Source organism: Eucyclogobius newberryi, unplaced genomic scaffold (genome assembly GCF_026437365.1).
Source record: "Eucyclogobius newberryi isolate DKJ021-1_F unplaced genomic scaffold, fEucNew1.0.hap1 SCAF_21, whole genome shotgun sequence".
NCBI classification, from domain to species: Eukaryota; Metazoa; Chordata; class Actinopteri; order Gobiiformes; family Gobiidae; genus Eucyclogobius; species Eucyclogobius newberryi.
In genome coordinates, this window is record NW_027315846.1 from 21,725,700 (window position 1) to 21,744,282 (window position 18,583).

Here is an 18,583-nt window from a genome sequence, read left to right on the forward strand (position 1 = left end):
ACAAAGACTAAGGCTGACTATCAGACCTCACAGTGAGCGCCTGCTGCACAGGGGCCAGATCTGCGTTCCTAACAGAGCATTACACAGATCACTTTACAGTTGCTTAATAAGCCATTACTCATAAGCACAACTTCCTGCCCCAGGTGGGTAGCAGTTGACTGGAGCCAGGAGGGGAGCCTTCTCTGCAGACGGAACTCACGTGTTGTGTCAGCAGGTTGATGTGGTTGGAGCTGGCATACTGGCGCACCACCTGCTTGTCGGCCAGTCTCTGCAGAGCGGAGATGAAGGCCTGCTGGTTGGACTGGGCCTGAGCTGAGAGGGCGTTCAACTCCTTAAATGTGCCCACTGATTTTGACTTCAGCTTACTAGAACTGCTCTTCCACACCACTGATGAAAAGAACAGAGCATTAGAGCTGTAAACAAGCTTTATGACTCAAATACACGTATAGCACTTAATTGTGTAACTTAAATGAATGCGATGCCATATACAAGTAGTTCTGAATAATTGGGAGTATCAGTGTAAACCTGTAATGCTTAAGTAGTTACTTTTCCCTTACAGGAAACTTAAACAAAGTGCTGTGAAAATGGTTCCTGCCTTTGGTCAACATCACCTCCTCTGACACCTTTAGGTCTCTTTCTTCCTGGCTTACAGACTGTATTCTAATAAACCAAGATGTTGCCTGTCTGTAACCTCCTCTAGACCTGCCAATAGTGTGACCCAGGTTAATGTCTGTGTGAATAGCTTCATCCTGAATGTGACGAGAAATACTTCTGGCAGTTCAACTCCTCTATTTTATATCCTGATGATCTAAACTCTAAATGGCTTTCAAGCTAAAATAATTACAGTTGCGATGTGTTATTTAGCATTGTAAGAGCTCTTAATTATTCATATTTATTTATTAGAGCGTGTCAGTCTGTACGCAGTGTGTTTTGTGTGTGATCATTTGTGAAGTGTGAGGTAATCATTAAACACAACATGCAACATGCTTTTACGGAAAATTAATCGTTTCAAGCTCAATTCATTTGTTTTCCGCAATGTGTTATTGATGCAAACATGATATTTACACATACATGTTACTGACTGGACTGAATATTTTACCTTGGCCAGCCGATGTGGGCCTGGAAAGCTTCTGGCTGTAGATGTGTGTGGCACTGGAGACGAAGGAGGAGCTGGGCATATGTGAGGTGAATGAGGTTGTCCTCCTTAGCCCGTGAGTGGACTGTCCACTTGTAGCAGCGTTGGGAGCAGCTGTCCACAGTCTTGGTTGTGTGATCACAGGTGAAGACGTGTACGCGGGGGGGTCAGAGTCAGCCTGACAGAACTGCGACTTGGCCAGAGACTGGGTGTAGGACGGGGGCTGCTGGGGCGGAGGGGGAGGCGGACAGTGGAGGGGCAGCGATGATACTGGGTGGATGTAGGTGCAGTCTAAATTTGCAGGGAAGTTTGAGCGGTGCTGACAGGCCTGGACGCTTGGCCCGGTGTTATTCTCACAGTTGGCCGCCGCGGGTTGATCTGAAAGCTGATTTACAGAAACCTTGATGTCTGGGTCACTGCTGACTTTTTCTGCAGAGAGCGAGGACTCGGAGGTGCTGGAATCGTCTTTGGCGAGAGGCTGGGCTATTAAAAGAGGGAAAATAAAACCAGAAGTTCTTTATCATCAGTTTGCCATTCCCCAGCTCTGACACACTCTTGCTTTCCCCAGAGAGTGCTAATTGTTAGTCGTTTGACCCCTGCTTCACCCCATCACACTCAGGGCTTTCAATTTACAATCTTCCAATCAAAGCATCAACATTCAAACACACTTTATACATAGAAAAGGAAAAGAAAATTATAATTCTGCTTACTTCTTGAATCTCCACAGTTGCCTGGCTCTCCTGAAACATTTTCTGTGGACACTTCTTTGTTTAGGCTGCAAACTTTGGATCCAAGGAAGATGGCTGCCGATTTATTTCTTTGCGTGTAGTATGTCAAGACCTCCTCAAGATCATTTTCACTGTTAGAAAAAAGAAATATACGGGAAAATCAGTTTGATCTATGCAGCAGATTGAGATCAGAAGGCTCTACAATTTAATAGCAGTAGTAACAAAATGTTGCCAACCTCGCTCCACTGATGTACTCTTGAAAAACAATGTGGTTAACGCAGCGTTCGTCATTACAGCTTTCTTGTTTTTTCACCACATGATCCGTTTCCTGTCGAGATAAAGCGTACAAGAACCGCAGTGTAGTCAGGCAGGAACAGTAGGCTGGTGTTAAAGTAGGTCTGAGAATGGACACCTTGTTATAATGCTGAATGAACTCCCCGAGCTGCTGGGACAGGATGCGTCTGCGGTCTTGAAGTGGGAGCTGGCGACTGGGCAAACCAACCTTCATGCCCTGCTGAAGGTTACTGGCAGCTCTCTTCAGGAAGCGTATCACCAATTCCTGCACAGACATCAACACTCCCTGATTTGCTGATAAATGCTTTTTTCTGTATGTTACCGTTGAAAACAAGTCTACTTAGATTGAGATTCTTTAACAAATGCTTTTTCTTCAATAATAAAATATGTTACCAATGTATTCCAATTCACCAATGAGTATTTTACACACACTCAAACCACATTTTTCTAGTGTGGTTTGTGCACATTTCAACCACAGCCAAGGTACAGATGAGTAACAAATAATAAAGGGAAAAACTGGCACCAATGTATGAAAAGGACATATTTTTCCAGCACATTTTACCTCATGTCCATTATACAACACAAAAGCAGATTTTAAAAATGGTTACAGTAATATTGTACCATTTGGTCATTGTCCTTGTCTGGCCAAGCTGGAATGGTGATGGCTTTGCTCTCAGCCAAAAGTCTTTGCTGGACTCGATGCAAGTAGGAAGAAAAAGCCAGTCGGGCCTGCACTTTACTTGTAAAATGAAGCAAAGAAGAAAAAGAATATGATTACAGCAAAAAAATAACACTGGATAAATAAAGATACACATTCATCTTTGGGGGTTTTGCAGAGAACTGACAATAAAGAATGTTGTGTGGCTTTGAAAGCTATGATGCAGGTGTTACAGCAGCCAGGGCAATCACCCTCATTCTCCCAGTGGATATTTCACCCATGATAACAAGGGTGACTTTGAGACAGCCTGAACTAAACAGTGCATCTTGTCCTCCACGTGTCAAAATAATAAGTGTCATTGTGGTATTTATGGTATTTATGGTAGGTTACGCTACAAAAACCATGCTGTTGAATTGATGTCTTGGAAGAACATGTCAAATACAAGCATTAATATGTATTAATTTAAGGCAAGGTTCATGTTAAGGAATACTATACATATATATATTTTTTGTGGTGGTTAAAATGTACAACTCATCCAAACTAAAGTGTAAAAATGTAGCAGAATAAAGGGCTGCCAGTATGCGGGCCCGCCCCGAGTGCACACTGACCTCAGGTCCCAGCCCTGCTGAAGGATGTGAAGCAGGTTGACTTTGGGCCGGCTGTCCCACGGTGCTCCCTCTGAGCTGGACACAGCTTCAGTGTGGAGTCCATCCAACGACAGTGCTGTAACCACCTGACCTCTGTAGTCTCCCACCATGTGTGTGCTTGACTCACACTGCCCATTCACCTTGTCTCTGTCCTGACTGCTGCTTTCAGTCGGAAAGCCCTTGGATTCCTTCCCTAAGGAAAGCAGCATTGCAATAAAAATTAAATGTCTGTTGACTCACAGACATTTTCAACACATGAGTCAAAAACTGAGGCATTTAGTGTTGATAGAGTAAAGTGAAGTCACTCAAGAGTCAAAATTGGCTAACCTCAACATGACATGGGATAGCTATTTATTGAAACCAACAGCACATTAGCAAAATGTTACCCCTCTGTAAAACTGTGATAAAAAGTGGAGTGGTTTCCTACCAGATTTCCTCTTGGACGAGCCGCGAGAGCGGCGGTGCAGGTGTCTCTTACGAGCCTCCAGAGACAGCAACTTTCTCTCGTACTGCACCAGATGAGAGCCGTGCAGCACATCCACCTGCAGCTGCACAGTCCTGAGAGACACAACATCAATGTCAACACTTCGCTCATAATACTTGGAAGAAAACATAAAACTAGCTATCATTAGTTATTACATTGCATGGAGCGGAGCAGAGCCTGCTTTTTTTTTTTTTCACTGCGACTTAAGAAAACTTGTTTTTAACAAAGTAGTACAAGTAGTACCACAAATTACTAACATATATGAAAAGTTCAAATAATAAAGACACAAATTTAAGATCTAAGCAATAGTAGAACCTCTGTTTCCTGTCACTTTCAAATAAGGAGTAAAATGACTCCTGTGTAAATTAGTGAATTAAATTGTAAAACAATGGTTGAGTAATAAGGCAAATCTAAAACAGTTTAGCACCACAAAGCCACACAGACATTGGGTGCAGCTGGAAAAGTTGACTATGCAACATCTTCTCAGCTGTTCCTCTTACCTATGCAGTCAAGACCAGACAAATGCCACATCAGAATCCAACCTTTTCCACAAACTGATGTTGAGACTTATTTCCCAATCCTGACCACACTGGAAACGCTTACCTTCCATGGAAAAGTCTGTGCGCCAACATAGAGTTCAGTGATGTTTTGGATTCCAGATATCCACTAAAAAGAGAAGATAATAAGAAAATTACAATGGCTATGAAGTCGTAGGCTCCATTGAGTCCTCACCTACTTATTTTACAGCAAATGTGTTAACGTTTGCTCTTGGAGATTTAGCTCTTTGGGAAGATGCCACTTCTAAATGTGGTCATAATGCCAGTCTGTGGTAAAACACTACACACATACTCTCATTACTGTACACACTAAATATGACTATATATTGACAGTATGCTGTTATTATGTAGTTTTTGTCTTTAAATAATTGGCTGCACTTTTCTGTGTTTCAATATAGTATTCTTGGCTTAGTCAGGATGTAGATAATAAACCTTGTTAAAATGTAACAAGGTTTATTATCTACATCCTTTCATCAAACTATGTCAAACTATGTCAAATGAAACATATGTATTGCCTTTAAAAGAAAGCACACTGTTATGATGAGCAGCTATAGCACATGCATGACGCACCTATAGCGCTCCCATGTTTCAGCAGTGGGGAAGATTCTTATGAAGCCACCACGTCGCTCATACTCCTCCTTTATTCTCCTCAGCACTTTGACCTGTGGATGACCCGTTTAGAAAGCGATACGTCTCTACACTGCATGTTGTAGTTTCATATTTTATGAACAGGACCTCACCTCTTCAGCTGTAAGATTCAGAGTGCTGTCACCCTGGCCTTTTAACACGTCTGTTTCAGAATTACTGGACAATGAATGTGGCTGTTGCTGCACCAGAGCAGAAGGGTTCCATGTTACTCCATGACTACTGACTTTTATAATTCAGTATAATTTTCCAACACGAATGCTGAATACTGAAGTTCAATTTGATGTACTTAAATAGTCTCAAAAACAATCACAAATGCCTACATCAGATTTTATATTTTGTCAATATCAGACGTTTAAAAATGAACATTTCCAGAGTAAACGGAGAACGAGGCCTTGAGCACTTCTCCCTCTCACGAGAATTGCATACTTTTGCTCAGTGTAGCATTTCTGCCTGTATCCTCAGCTTATACATGACCAGCCTATGATTGACAGCTCTGGCATGCAGGTTGGAACTGAGAGCAGGCGGCAGGGCACAATCCCACAGGATCACAAACAGAATTTGTCATAAAAATAGCAGGGGATTACGTTTAATTTGTCTGACACGGCCGGGGGTGGGGGGCAACTAGAGCCAAAACGTGACATGGCCTAATCCAGCTAAAAAAGCCCTCATCTGTTTGGTCTAATCACAGTCAAGAGAAAAAACAGGTTTCCTCTCTGCCCTGCTCAGGCCATTGACTGTGTGATCAGCCTTGCTTTATGCCATTGCTGTTTCAGACTTTTGGGGACTTTAGGATTCTTTCCTCACAAAGTGGTGCATTGCAGTAGTTTTAATTACTTGGTTGCACAAGCCACTTTGCTAATGTAATGAAGTGCCTATTTTATATACCATCAGGAATCGATATCAAGCGGCTGTCACTTTGAGAAATAGCAAATCCACATAATGAAATAAGCAAAGCAGAAGCAATTTCTTACCAGCAGACATCAGGCGGTTGCAAATGGACAGAGAAAAATTACTATGAATGATTCTGAAGTACTTACCTCTACAGATTGTGGAGCAGCTTTCTGTGGTCTCTAAGAGGCAATGAACACAGTTAGCAGCAGTACAGTGATATAGTGAGCTTTGACCAACCCTCAAAAACAACTAAATCATAAGAAAACTACAACACTACAGACAAATATATTGTTGTATTTCATATTCACTTCCAGTCAAAGGTTTGGACATCTCATTCAATGATGACTACTTTCTACATTGTGGATATATACTGGAGACATTAACTGTTTGAGGCAAGATCTATGGAATTATGTAGACAAAAAGGTAAATAATTTGTGAAAAAGTGAAATGTGAAAAGTGTGAAAAGCAGCAATTAAAGCAGAGGTGGCTATTTTGATATATTTCAATCTTTTACTGCAGTGTTCAGTGATATTTTTACAGTGAGAATCTACAATGTAAATAATGGAAATTAAGAAAAAACATTAAATGAATATATGTATGCTATAAAAAGACACAATTTAAAGCTGTACTAACTGATGTTAGTTATAAATTGTAATAAAACTAACTGTTTTAAAGCATGACAGTGATTTTTCCAAAGAAGTCATTGAATTTGATTTGCTGAAAGCATGCAGCACAGCCCTGGGCAGGAGCACCACTGGTTCACAGGGTAAATGACTGCAGCTTTTGGCTCTCTGTGTTGAGTACCTGTGTTCGTGGCTCCAGATGCTTCGGGCTTGGGTTCGGTGTGACCCGTTCACTGCGTGGCTGTCTGGAAAGAGGATCCTGGCACACCAAACCTGCACAAAACCACAATTATGGACAGCCGCGTTAAAACAGTCATTCACATTCTTTCAAGTATTTAAGTTAATTGTGTGTACAAGGTCAGAACAAAGCCCCAATAACTGTAAATACTATATAATACATGCACTTTACTGTACAATCACCTGATGCTTCTCAACAGATAAAGGATGTTTGTCATTCCTGTAGCATTTCCTATCGCACTAAAGTTAATGTCATTTGTTTACGGTACAACCTGACTGAATTGCATCTATTGACAGCTTGGAGCTCCAGGCTATTTATACGTCCTCATTCAAGCTGTCGGGTAAGAATCAGGCTGCTGCCATGCTCCTGCCTAAACACAGCAATTATCATAAGGATGGGTGACACAGAGCCTGCAGCTGTGCACGGGCAGAAAGTGAATGCAAATGGAATGCTGTCATTATTTACAGGTCTGGGATGGGACCCAAGTGTTATCAGCCAACAACCACTTTGTTTGTTTGCTACATAATAGATGTGCAATGTTTTACATGTCACTGCTCATTTTCTCTGAGACCTGCTGTAACGTCTCAGGCCAAAGATAACTTGCATTGCATTAAGAACAGTTTAAACCTGGTGAGCATGGACATTATGTACGGTACTTATGCAGGCACATGCTGCACACATTCATCACTTGGCCAGAAAAAAAGTGACTTTACGGTTTTAGGAGATGAAGCAAGGAGTCTGTCAGTTTGTGAGGCGGCAGTCATCCAGGGGGCATTCATGTTGTAAGTTATTTGTAAATTGTAAAGTAAATGTTCATTAGGGCAGCAATTAATCAAGTTCATTGTCAATGATCAACAGCTATTTTAATCGAGAGGTCCACAGCCAATCTTCTGTCAGTAAAAGCATGTGGTTTGGAGTAGAAATTTAGAATTGTTTTTATGATCATTAAGTCTTTATTGATTAAGCTTAGGAAATTAATATTTATATCAATATATGTTTTTAATAAAATGTCATGCCCATGCATGATACTGCAGGTACTATTTACTATAATAAATCACTCTACAATAAGTGGTGGTAGTGTATGACTTAAGTCTGTGCTAACATTGATTATCAGACCATTCAAGCCCTTTTCTGAGCGCTGAACAATTAACAAGAGAAAGGCCAAAGCACAGACGTGTTATTCCCTGCCACAAACACTATTGTGTAAACAGTGCTCATCCCGCTTAAGGCTACACATTTTTTACTCTTCGATTAAAGCCCTTGACAAGCAAAATCAAACATAGATAAATATTTAACTGGAAGAATTTGGCGTATTTGTAAGAAAAACAATAACTTACATGATTGCGTAAAGTAAACATGTCACGGTAAAGAGTAAAAATACACACTTGAAGGGTTTGTATTCTTCAGTTTTATGAACACAAACCGGTATTAGCTAACACTCACCCACAAGTGAAAACATGTCTGCAATCATGCTGGCCTTTATCTTCAGATCCAGAGGCGCATCACTGCAAATAAAATCAGAGCGTCCCAGGTCAAAGGTAAGGGTATTTTCACTGGACACCAAAACAAAAACAGGACCAACCATGCTAATGAGGGAGAGAGGTTGACTTCTAGTAACCAAGGTTTGAGTTTGGCATCGATGAGGACGTCAAATCCATACAGTTCTGCAAAGAAACGGAAAGATCAAGCCATATTAGGGGGTGTAAGTTCAATACATGGAACTAAATCTTTCGTAGGGCTGCAGCTAATTATCACTATTTTTAAACAGTTTGTGTTAAGTGAGATTAGGTTTTTACAGAATATGACCCAGATGAAGGCTGGTAGCGTACACTTACTGCCAAACAGTTCATCATTCAATCAAAAATACTACATTTACACATTTCCTGTATTTTTTGTGTGTAAATCAGAAAACCTCTTCTTTTAAGTCATGGCATGTTTAGGAGTCTGTGTTTAGTCCAGATATTCAAGTATTCAATTAGTTAGCTGATGCTTAGTTCCAATAATAAAACTGACTTAATAACATGCCCGGGACCTTCAGCCTCTTGATTAGATATATGTTTTGGAATAATTTGCTCACAAAGAAGCATTCACTCAAGTCTGCTACTGAGACATGGGTCTCCTTACATCAGCTAACTACACACACATTTCATCTGTCGTGAAGCAGCTTGTGTAATACTGGAGATCAAACACCAACTGTGTCACTGAATCATTTCAAACACCCAGTTTGTAATTCTGTCATGACACTGGGGTTATGCATTCTGCAGGTTGTCATGTCACATTAGCATTAAACTTGTGATTTAATCGCAACCAGTGCAAATAGTTTCACAACTACAGAGAGTAACTTTGCAAGAAAATTAAGCTATAACTCAGAATGGATAACAAATGGTAAGGAGATTACAAAATGTTACTCCATAAGCTTTGAGACGGTATGACAAAACAAAGATGCGTGATTGAGGGATTTCTCCGCTTTACTGTGGTGAATAAAAGCAGCAGCTCCCTCAGGAGTGACACCCAAAGGCGACAACCCACAACTTTTACTGGGATGGGGCAAACCCAGCTACAGACCCAGAGGGAAAATTCTTCTAGACACTTCAAAAGGACAGACAGACTGTGTTGAGAATAGGCCAGGGGGTGGGAGCTTCTAAAGCCGCCATAACCAGCGCTGTTTGTTCAAGCGTCGCAGGTCAATGCCAGAGTTAAATACACAAAAGCCAGCGCGACTTTAAGCAATGCCCTGATTCTGCACTTGTTTCAATTGTGTTGAGAAAACAGAATGCAAAGTAGATGAAAGAGACTCTGCTAACTTTAAAGTAATTTCAAGTTTTTGTAGTAGCATCAATTGAAATTATGGTTTGCTATCCTGTTTTACATTACTTTGAAATTAAAAAGGCATCCCAGACTATTTTTGACACCACCATGCCACTCCCCCTCAATAGGCAAGGCAAGGCAAGGCAAGTTTATTTGTAGAGCACATTTCATACACAAGGCAATTCAAAGTGCTTCACACAGCAGGAAAAATGCATTCAAATCACAAAGAAATTACAGAAATACAATAAAATTAACTAAATTAAAAATGATCAATCCAACTGATTTTCTAAACTAATAAAATTACAAACAAAAGAGAAGAGTGCAAAGATAAAAAATTAACTTCAATAAAATTAACTAAATTAAAAATTATCAATCCAACTGATTTTCTAAACTAATAAAATCACAAACAAAAGAGAAGAGTGCAAAGAAAAAATCCCTTCAGTCATATGCGCAGCTAAACAAAACTGTTTTTAGCTTAGATTTGAACATTGTCAGAGTAGAAGCCTGTCTCACATCTTCAGGAAGACTGTTCCAGATTTTAGCTGCATAAAACTGAAACGCAGATTCCCCATGTTTTGTCCTGACTCTGGGCACCAGCAGGTGGCCGGTCCCTGAGGTCCTCAGAGTCCGAGATGGTTCATATGGCACTAACATATCCAAGATGTACTTTGGTGCTAGGCCATGGAGAGACTTGTACACAAGCAGAGCTGCTTTAAAGTCTATTCTCTGAGCCACAGGGAGCCAGTGCAGAGACCTGAGAACAGGACTAATGTGATCATACTTCCTGGTTCTAGTCAGGACCCGAGCAGCGGCGTTCTGGATGTACTGCAGCTGTTTTACAGCTCGTTTGGAGAGGCCAGTGAGCAGGCCGTTACAGTAGTCTAATCTACTGGAGACAAACGCATGGATAAGTCTCTCTAAATCTGGTTTTGACACTATATTTTTTATTTTGGCAATGTTTTTTAGATGGTAAAAAGCTGCTGATGTTATTGATTTGACGTGGCTATTAAAGTTCAAGTCTGAGTCCATTATTACCCCCAGATTTCTAATTTGGTTTGTAGGTTTTAGAGCGAGACTCTGGAGGTGACCGCTAACACTTTCTCTTTGTTTCTGTGGCCAAAAACGATTATTTCAGTCTTGTCTGAGTTCAGCTGGAGAAAGTTGTTTTGCATCCACAAACTGATCTGTTGGATGCAGTGACAGAGTGAATCTACTGGTCCATAGTCACCTGCCGACAGTGAAACATAGATCTGAGTGTCGTCTGCATAATTGTGATAGGACACATTTTCACTGCGTATCAACTGACCCAACGGCAGCATGTAGAGGTTGAACAGAAGGGGACCCAGGACTGACCCTTGGGGCACTCCACAGGTCAGGGTCATGTGGTCTGAGACACAGCTACCAATTTCAACAAAGTACTTCCTGTCTTCCAGATAGGACCTTAACCAGTTTAGGGCAGTGCCAGTGATGCCCACCCAGTCCTCTAGTCTCTGTAAGAGGATCCCATGATCGACAGTGTCAAAAGCAGCACTCAGATCTAACAGAATTAAAACTGAGGCTTTGCCCGTGTCAGTGTTCAGGCGGATGTCATTTGTCACCTTGACAAGAGCAGTCTCAGTGCTGTGATGAGGTCTAAAACCTGACTGAAAAACATCAAATGAGTTGTTTATTAAGAGGAAATCTGTGAGCTGTTGGTAAACAACCTTTTCAAGGACTTTGCCCCAAAATGGCAGATTAGAGATGGGCCGGTAATGACTCAGTACTGCGGCATCAAGACTGCTCTTCTTTAGGAGAGGCTTTATGACCGCAGTTTTCAAAGACATTGGGAATGTTCCAGATTGAAGCGACATGTTAACTATGTGAGTGAGTGGTACTAACAAACTGTTCAGCACAGACTTTAGAAATTTGGTGGGTAACACATCAAGGCAGCATGTAGATGAACTCAGACTGGTGATGATCTCATGGACAGTTTTGTCAGTTACTGGTGCAAAGTGAGTTAGCTCTAAGTGTCTTGGTGGTTTTAGGGTAATTTTTTGCATTGTGGGATTTATAGCATTTTTAATGCCCTGAACTTTGTTATTAAAGAATAATGCAAACTCATTACACTTGGATGTGGAAATGAGTTCTAACGGCAGCTGAGCTGGAGGGTTTGTTAATCTGTTTACTGTGGCAAACAGGACACGCGAGTTGTTACTGCAGCTTCCAATTATTTCAGAAAAATATCTTTCCCTAGTTCTACATAAGATTAGGTTGTACATGTTCAGCTTTTCTTTGTAAATCTCTTTTTGAACCTGGAGCTTTGACTTGCGCCATTTCCGTTCGGCCCTGAGGCACTCCCTTTTCTGTGCCCTGACCGAATCATCATTTCTCCATGGCGCCTTCTGCTTATTTTTAACCATTTTAGCCTTTATAGGGGCGATGGTGTCCAGAACATTCAAAACACTAGATGTAACAGAGTTCAACAAATCATTTACATTAGAACATGAGACATTTTCAAAGTTTATCATTTCCATAAACAGTGCACCTGTGCCATCACTTATGTGTCTCCTCTGAACAACTGCAGGACCAACCGGAGGTTTGGGAGAAACAGACAGATCAAAGAAGAAACAGAAATGATCAGACAGAGCAACATCGATCACATTAACATTTGAAATATTTACCCCCTTTGTAATTATGAGATCTAGAGTGTGTCCTTTGCTGTGGGTGGGGCCTCTCACATGCTGAGTAAGACTGAAGGTTTCAAGGACAGCATCAAGCTCTTTAGCGTTTCTGTCACAAATATTATCAACATGCACATTGAAATCACCTGTAATGACCAAACCATCAAAGTCTGTGCATATGACTGAAAGCATCTCAGTAAAATCATCAATAAAACTTTGGCAGTGCTGGGGAGGCTTGTATAAAACAATGAAGAGAATGGATGGAGACCGTTTTAGCTCCATTTTAAAGGATACATACTCAAATGATGAAAACACCCCAAAAGACAACCTGCGGGTAATTATTTCATCTCTAAAGACAGCACAGACTCCACCCCCTTTTTTGTTTTCTCGTGTTTCAGATTCAAACTTAAAGTTGGGTGGAGCAGATTCTATCAGAACTACATTTCCTGTGTTTTTGTCAAGCCATGTTTCAGTTAAAAACATAAAATCAAGATTATAAGAAGAAATAAAATTATTAATTAAGAGAGATTTGTTACATAAGGATCTGACATTTAGCACAGCAAGTTTCAGACTAGTTTCAGTGGGACTGGGCTTTATCTTTTCACAGGGAATATGAATCACATTTCTCAGATTGGGCCTGACTCGCATTTTGTTTTTCCATCTCTGTGATGATGTGACTACAGAGATAGCACTAGGGGGGGCTCTTTTTACATAGGGCCTCGGGTTGGTTTGATTTTTAATGTGACAATAAGTCCCGGCAACGCTGAGACCCAGTGCATCCTAGCTATGGGAGATACCAGGTGAAAGGCGAGGTTGGATGGGTGGTGGGGCTTTTGTAGCCAAGGAGAGTTTGAGACCAGGTGAGAGGCGAGGGGGGATGGTGGTGGGGCTTTTGTTGGTGTAGTCGGTACTGACATAGCCCTTGCTATATTGGGCGTGAGTGGAGCCATCTTAATGCCTGATTTGATCAGACTTTCAAAATGGCTGGGAAGGCCCATGGGTGAGAGTGGAGATGAGAAGGAGAATGATGAATCTTTAGTGGGAGTAGATGTTGCAGGGGGAACCCAGGGCTGGTGTGAAGGCAGGGGCGATGACAGGGATGTTGTTGGGCTTGTCACAGATGGGTCCAAGGCCTTTGAAGATTGTTCCTTTGCTGGAGGCGGTGGAGGTGAATGTGGAGCAGCTGGAGCTGAATCCTTTGCTGGTGGTGGTGGAGCAGCTGCTGATGAATCCTTTGGTGGAGGCTGAGGTTGTGGTGCTTTTGATGTTGAAACATTGGCTCGGTCTCTGGCTGAGGGAGCAGGAATTCTTCTCTCATTCCTCTCTTCTCTAACTATCTGCTCAGGACCCTGTCCAGGCCCAGTCCAATGCCTCAGAGCGTGGAGCAGGTTCTCTGTCAGCACCCTCACTCCACCTCTGCATAGGTGGGGGCCATTTCTCTTAAACAGGTCCTCTCGTTTCCAGAATAGATAGAAGTTCTCAATATAGTGTAGTCCTCTCTGGGAACACTCTTTGGACAGCCATGTGTTCAGCTGAAGAAGCCGGCTAAACTTGTTTATCCTCCTGTCGATGTTTGGAAGAGGTCCACTTATGAATGTTTTGATTTCCATTTTATCAAGCACGTCGAATAACTTCAAGAAGTCTTTTTTCAAAACTTCAGTCTGTTCCCGCCGCATGTCCACTGCACCCACGTGCACAATCAGCTGTTTAGCTCCTCCATGCTTAGCCATAATATTTGGAAGGAGTGACGTTATCTCAGAAACAGTGGCGCTTGGAAAAGAATGTGTGTTTATCTTTTCATGCGTCATGTGACTTATCGCGCCGTCCCCAACTAAAACAATCTGCGTGACCTTGGCTTGTGGCACAGTTCCTCCTTGCTGTATTTTGGCCACGTCATCTTTCCTTTTTTCATTTAATTCCATCTCTGAAAGTGGTAAAAATCTGTTGGTGAGCTGTATTTTAGGTGACTTCACGTTATCTTTGTATCGTTTAGGCTTTGCTCCAAGTTTGTTCCAAGAAACAGCCTGGTCTTTTTGGTTTTTAGACAGTTTTGGAAACGACACAGAGTCACTGCGGTTTAGGTTGAAAGTAGCAGTTTTTCTTGTAAAAAGTGTGCTCTTCTTACCGTCGGTTGACACAGGAATGGTATCGTGAAGAACTTTTTCAGATTCCAAAACAAATATCCGTGTTTTCAGCTCATTAATTTCTTGTTGATATTTCCGACAGCGTTCACAGTCTTTCTCCCTTCTTCTCACGGACATGTCGCTGGCGTCAGATATGTCGTTAAAACTGGAAAAATGTTCTTAAAATCCTTGGTTTACTTGAAAAAGTCTAAAGCAAAAATGTTTGGAAGACAAAAACTGATTAAAAAGCAAAATAAATAAGGAAAGCAGCGATAGCAAGCGGAGCGAGCAAAAAAGCGAGGGCACTCTTCGGAAGCAGGATTACATAGTAACTAGTACATAGTAAATACTCCTGCCACGGACACAATACATGGATACTTTTCAAGCATACTCCTGGCGGTCTGGAAAAAGGACATCACAAAATAGTTGAGACAAATCCCGCTGAGGATCAGGGACTGCGCCAACATTATAATTGACATGCAGAAAATGGGAGAAAATGGACAAATTTGACCAACTCTGGACTACATGGGACATTTATGTTGAACTTGAACTCTTGTTCTTGTTTCATTTTTATTTATTTTTTAAATAAAAAAAATAATACCAGTAATTATGGGTAATGCGTTATATAAATATAAAACAATATTACTGAGACTTACTACTACATCTTGGGACTTACACAAAAAGCAATACCCAGATTCCAATCTTTACTAAAACTACAAATTAGATGTTTTAGAAGTGCGCAATGACCCACTCGTTAAACTTACAACCAGTATAATTACGTCATCTTTTATGCACTTGTACTTGCACTGATTGTTACATGGAGATTGTAAAAGAGCACAGGGTTTTCAGTATAGGTCGAGATCAGGATTATGTTTCTTTATAACTACATTAACTTCCAGACACACACAGCCAGAGATAATTTTAAACAGTCCGTTTCCCATTCTATTATTACACAGAGCCACATTGAGACAGACAGAGACTAATTGAGAGCTAAAGAGAGTGTCACGACAGTTTGGGTGACGTATAGAAAAAGCCTGAAGTAAATGTTTTAGGACTTGGAGCGGCGGTACCACAACAACAGGGGAAAATGGGGAGGTGTACGCCCAGGCAGAACGGCAGACCTCGACAAAGCGACTCCATGTGCTATGCATTTTCCCCCAATTAGGAGCAAACCGTCGGGCCGCGTGTCACTACAAACGTTTGTTCTGTGGCTGGACCGCTGCCGGGGGGGTGCTGCTGTTAAACGTACCACAACAGGCATCGCAGACAGAGGAGAGGATCACACCCTCGAGACGGCAGGGAGGAGGAGAAAAATGTGACATGATGAAGAGCATTTTTTTGTGTTATTGGATGGGCGATGCTGGAAAAATTACCACAAGAGACAAACGCCCAAAAGACAATAATCTCCTCTCGCTCCAACCCGTCACAAGCAGCAATAATAGCAACGTATTTTGGACAATTGAATTAGACTTGCATCATTCGTGAATAAGTTATTGCTCTTAAACTCTGGAGTGCTGTTACAAGGAGCAAAGGGAGGCAGCCCGGAGCCACAGTCATGAAAACACAGAGCACAACAAATTAAAATCACTGCCTAACGGGGTATTATCATACCGGGGCTCCAGGATATTAATCATTCTTAAACAGACAGAGTTACTGTCATCACAGGGATACGTACATCACGCTGTAGAGGAGAGAGGGAGAGTGGGAGAGCAGTTCACAGACAGGAGATCCAACCACACTCAGCACTTAATGAGGGCCATGGAGTGGAACACAGGACTAGTAAGTGGAATGTTTTGCGTGTAATAAAATAGTCCTTTGGCTTGGCTAATCAGATCTTAGTCAAAACATCTCCTAATCAGCATCCCTCAGCAAAAAGCCTGTCCATTAATCACACGGCAGTGGTGAGGAGCAGCATGGGTGGCATTTTCTCCACTTACATTCACGCACACATCATCTTCTGATGTTTTACCAAAAAAAACACTTATCTTTATTTCTAACCACATGAGACATTACAGCTCTATAAACAGATTTTCTTGGCTTGACCCCAACCATTTACATGAACCTTTGTTTGAAATTACTACTATTATTAAAGGTATACAAATGCAATTTACAAATGAATTAATGAGATACTTTGAAAGTCATTATTGGTCCTCTAAAGCCATTTAAATCCTCTGGGCGCTTTGATCGTGGTCCATGTTTTATCACATCTGCACAAGTAAATGGTGTACCTGTTAAAGGCTGCAATGCATCATCTGAAACCTCAAATGAAGAGTGCGACTCTACATGTTTGCTGAGCGGCAAAGTGAGAGAAAGTTCAAGAGGAGGGGGGAGCAGGTCTGACAAGAGCTTAGCGAACATGAGTCCTCGGTGGTTTGAGTTTGGTTTATGTAAGAGAAAGCCCACTGAGATGTGAGACTGGACTGCCTGCGCTCTGACACTTCTGTCAGTCTGTAAAAGCTTTGCGTTACACTGGTCCCTACACGTCTCACACGCTGGGAGCTTGTTCAAACGCACTGGCAGTGGATGAGGGTGGTCCACTGCAACCGTCACTGTCTGTCACCTGAAACCTAATCCTGCAGAATCTCTGTGTAATTAACTTGCTTGGGGCAATCTAAAGACAACACAAAGACTCGGGTTCTATGGTAAGTGGATCCAGCTACAACCGCGACATATTATGCCTCACTAAAAGATATACAACCTGACTGTCTTTGTGCTATTCAATATCGGTGGTAGAATAAATTTGCTGCACACACCACAATACTTATGTTCATTACATACCACAGAATAAAGCCATGGGTATTTGACTAACAACATCTAAGTGGAGATCTACTTGTGGATGACAGCTACAATATGGAGTTACCCTCACAATACCTGCATACCTGCTACAATTACACCCTTGGTTGAGGCGTCTTTCAGCCAGGAGAGATGTTCAGGGCTCAGATAGCATCTCTATGCAGGCAACTGTCAGATGGTGCGAGATGATGCTGCTCCATGTCCAAAACAACCCAAACAACTAGCAATCAGATGGCTATTATGTCTAGCAAAAGCCCGTCACAAGTGTTGAGCCTCTTTTTTGTCGAGAGGTTAAAGAAAAGATGAGTAAATAAGGGAGAATGTCAAACACAAGATAAAGGCTAAAGGACACTTCGAAATCCAAAGCTAGAGGACCTCCAAACCCAAATTCTCCAAGGCTGCCAGACAGAAAGAAAGGGCGCAGACAATTACTGCCAACAGTAACAGGGGTAATGGCAGCAAAATGGAGCTGTGAGGAAGACGCAGCCAAGAACCGAGCGAGACGGAATCGGGAACAAGGGAAGGAAGTCAAGCTGTTCACGACATCACATCTCCACAGAAACAAGCAAGAAGAATGTATGTTAGCGACAAGGCCACACTAACTGTCCATGTGTCAAGACTACAACAAAGAACAAGTGTTCTAGGGATTCAAATGAGGGCAGTCTGGACTATGTATTCTTAAATGTTTGTTGGAAACTAGAGGACAGAGATATACCTCACACTAAGACTAAGAGAGAGGTGGGCAATACATCAAAATGCAATTTAGATAATAGCATTTTGTGGAGATAAACGAGCATACCATTTATAGGAATAAATGCTGGTTAATAAAGGTGACAATATAATAATAATTTGACAGAAAAGTCACATTTTTCTTATAATTAAACCTCCTGGCATAAGTTGAATCATGAATCAAAAATAAAGGTAGAACAGTTAAAATGTGTACCAAAGCAGTTGGTCTTATAAGGAACAAACATCTTGCAGGCAGCAGAAATCTGCGGCTCCGCACTCAGCAGTGCCTTGATAATGAGGTCTTCCACCTGACGCATCAACACTGGAACACAAACACGAAGACCATTCTGCAACACAGTATACAGTACAGTATGTTGATTGTAATGAAAACCACACCATGAAGACATACCTGTTGTGTCCTTCCCCTCCTGCTTCAGATAGCGTAGCACAGCACTCACACTCCATTTGTTCCCGTAATCTTCCACTTCAGGGTCATCACAGCTAAAAAGAAAAGGGTCAATCAAAAACAAAAAATCAGCCATAGAACAAAAATGATGGTGATGATTA

The 18,583-nt window shown here is 41.6% G+C and overlaps 1 protein-coding gene across 1 annotated transcript in view; it reads right to left on the reverse strand.

Moving 5' to 3' along the window:
- ttll5 (tubulin tyrosine ligase-like family, member 5) overlaps positions 1-18,583 on the reverse strand; it is a 39,340-nt gene that overhangs the window by 16,357 nt on the left and 4,400 nt on the right. The window contains exons 10-26 of the mRNA XM_072458028.1: positions 18,426-18,517; positions 18,231-18,338; positions 8,486-8,567; positions 8,347-8,408; positions 6,847-6,938; positions 6,189-6,221; positions 5,244-5,330; positions 5,074-5,165; positions 4,550-4,612; positions 3,890-4,020; positions 3,424-3,655; positions 2,779-2,896; positions 2,276-2,422; positions 2,100-2,191; positions 1,846-1,994; positions 1,100-1,618; positions 200-387 (exon numbers count right to left, since the gene is read on the reverse strand). Of these exons, the coding sequence (XP_072314129.1) occupies positions 200-387; positions 1,100-1,618; positions 1,846-1,994; positions 2,100-2,191; positions 2,276-2,422; positions 2,779-2,896; positions 3,424-3,655; positions 3,890-4,020; positions 4,550-4,612; positions 5,074-5,165; positions 5,244-5,330; positions 6,189-6,221; positions 6,847-6,938; positions 8,347-8,408; positions 8,486-8,567; positions 18,231-18,338; positions 18,426-18,517 (2,287 nt within the window). The remainder of the gene's footprint in view (positions 1-199; positions 388-1,099; positions 1,619-1,845; positions 1,995-2,099; positions 2,192-2,275; positions 2,423-2,778; positions 2,897-3,423; positions 3,656-3,889; positions 4,021-4,549; positions 4,613-5,073; positions 5,166-5,243; positions 5,331-6,188; positions 6,222-6,846; positions 6,939-8,346; positions 8,409-8,485; positions 8,568-18,230; positions 18,339-18,425; positions 18,518-18,583) is intronic.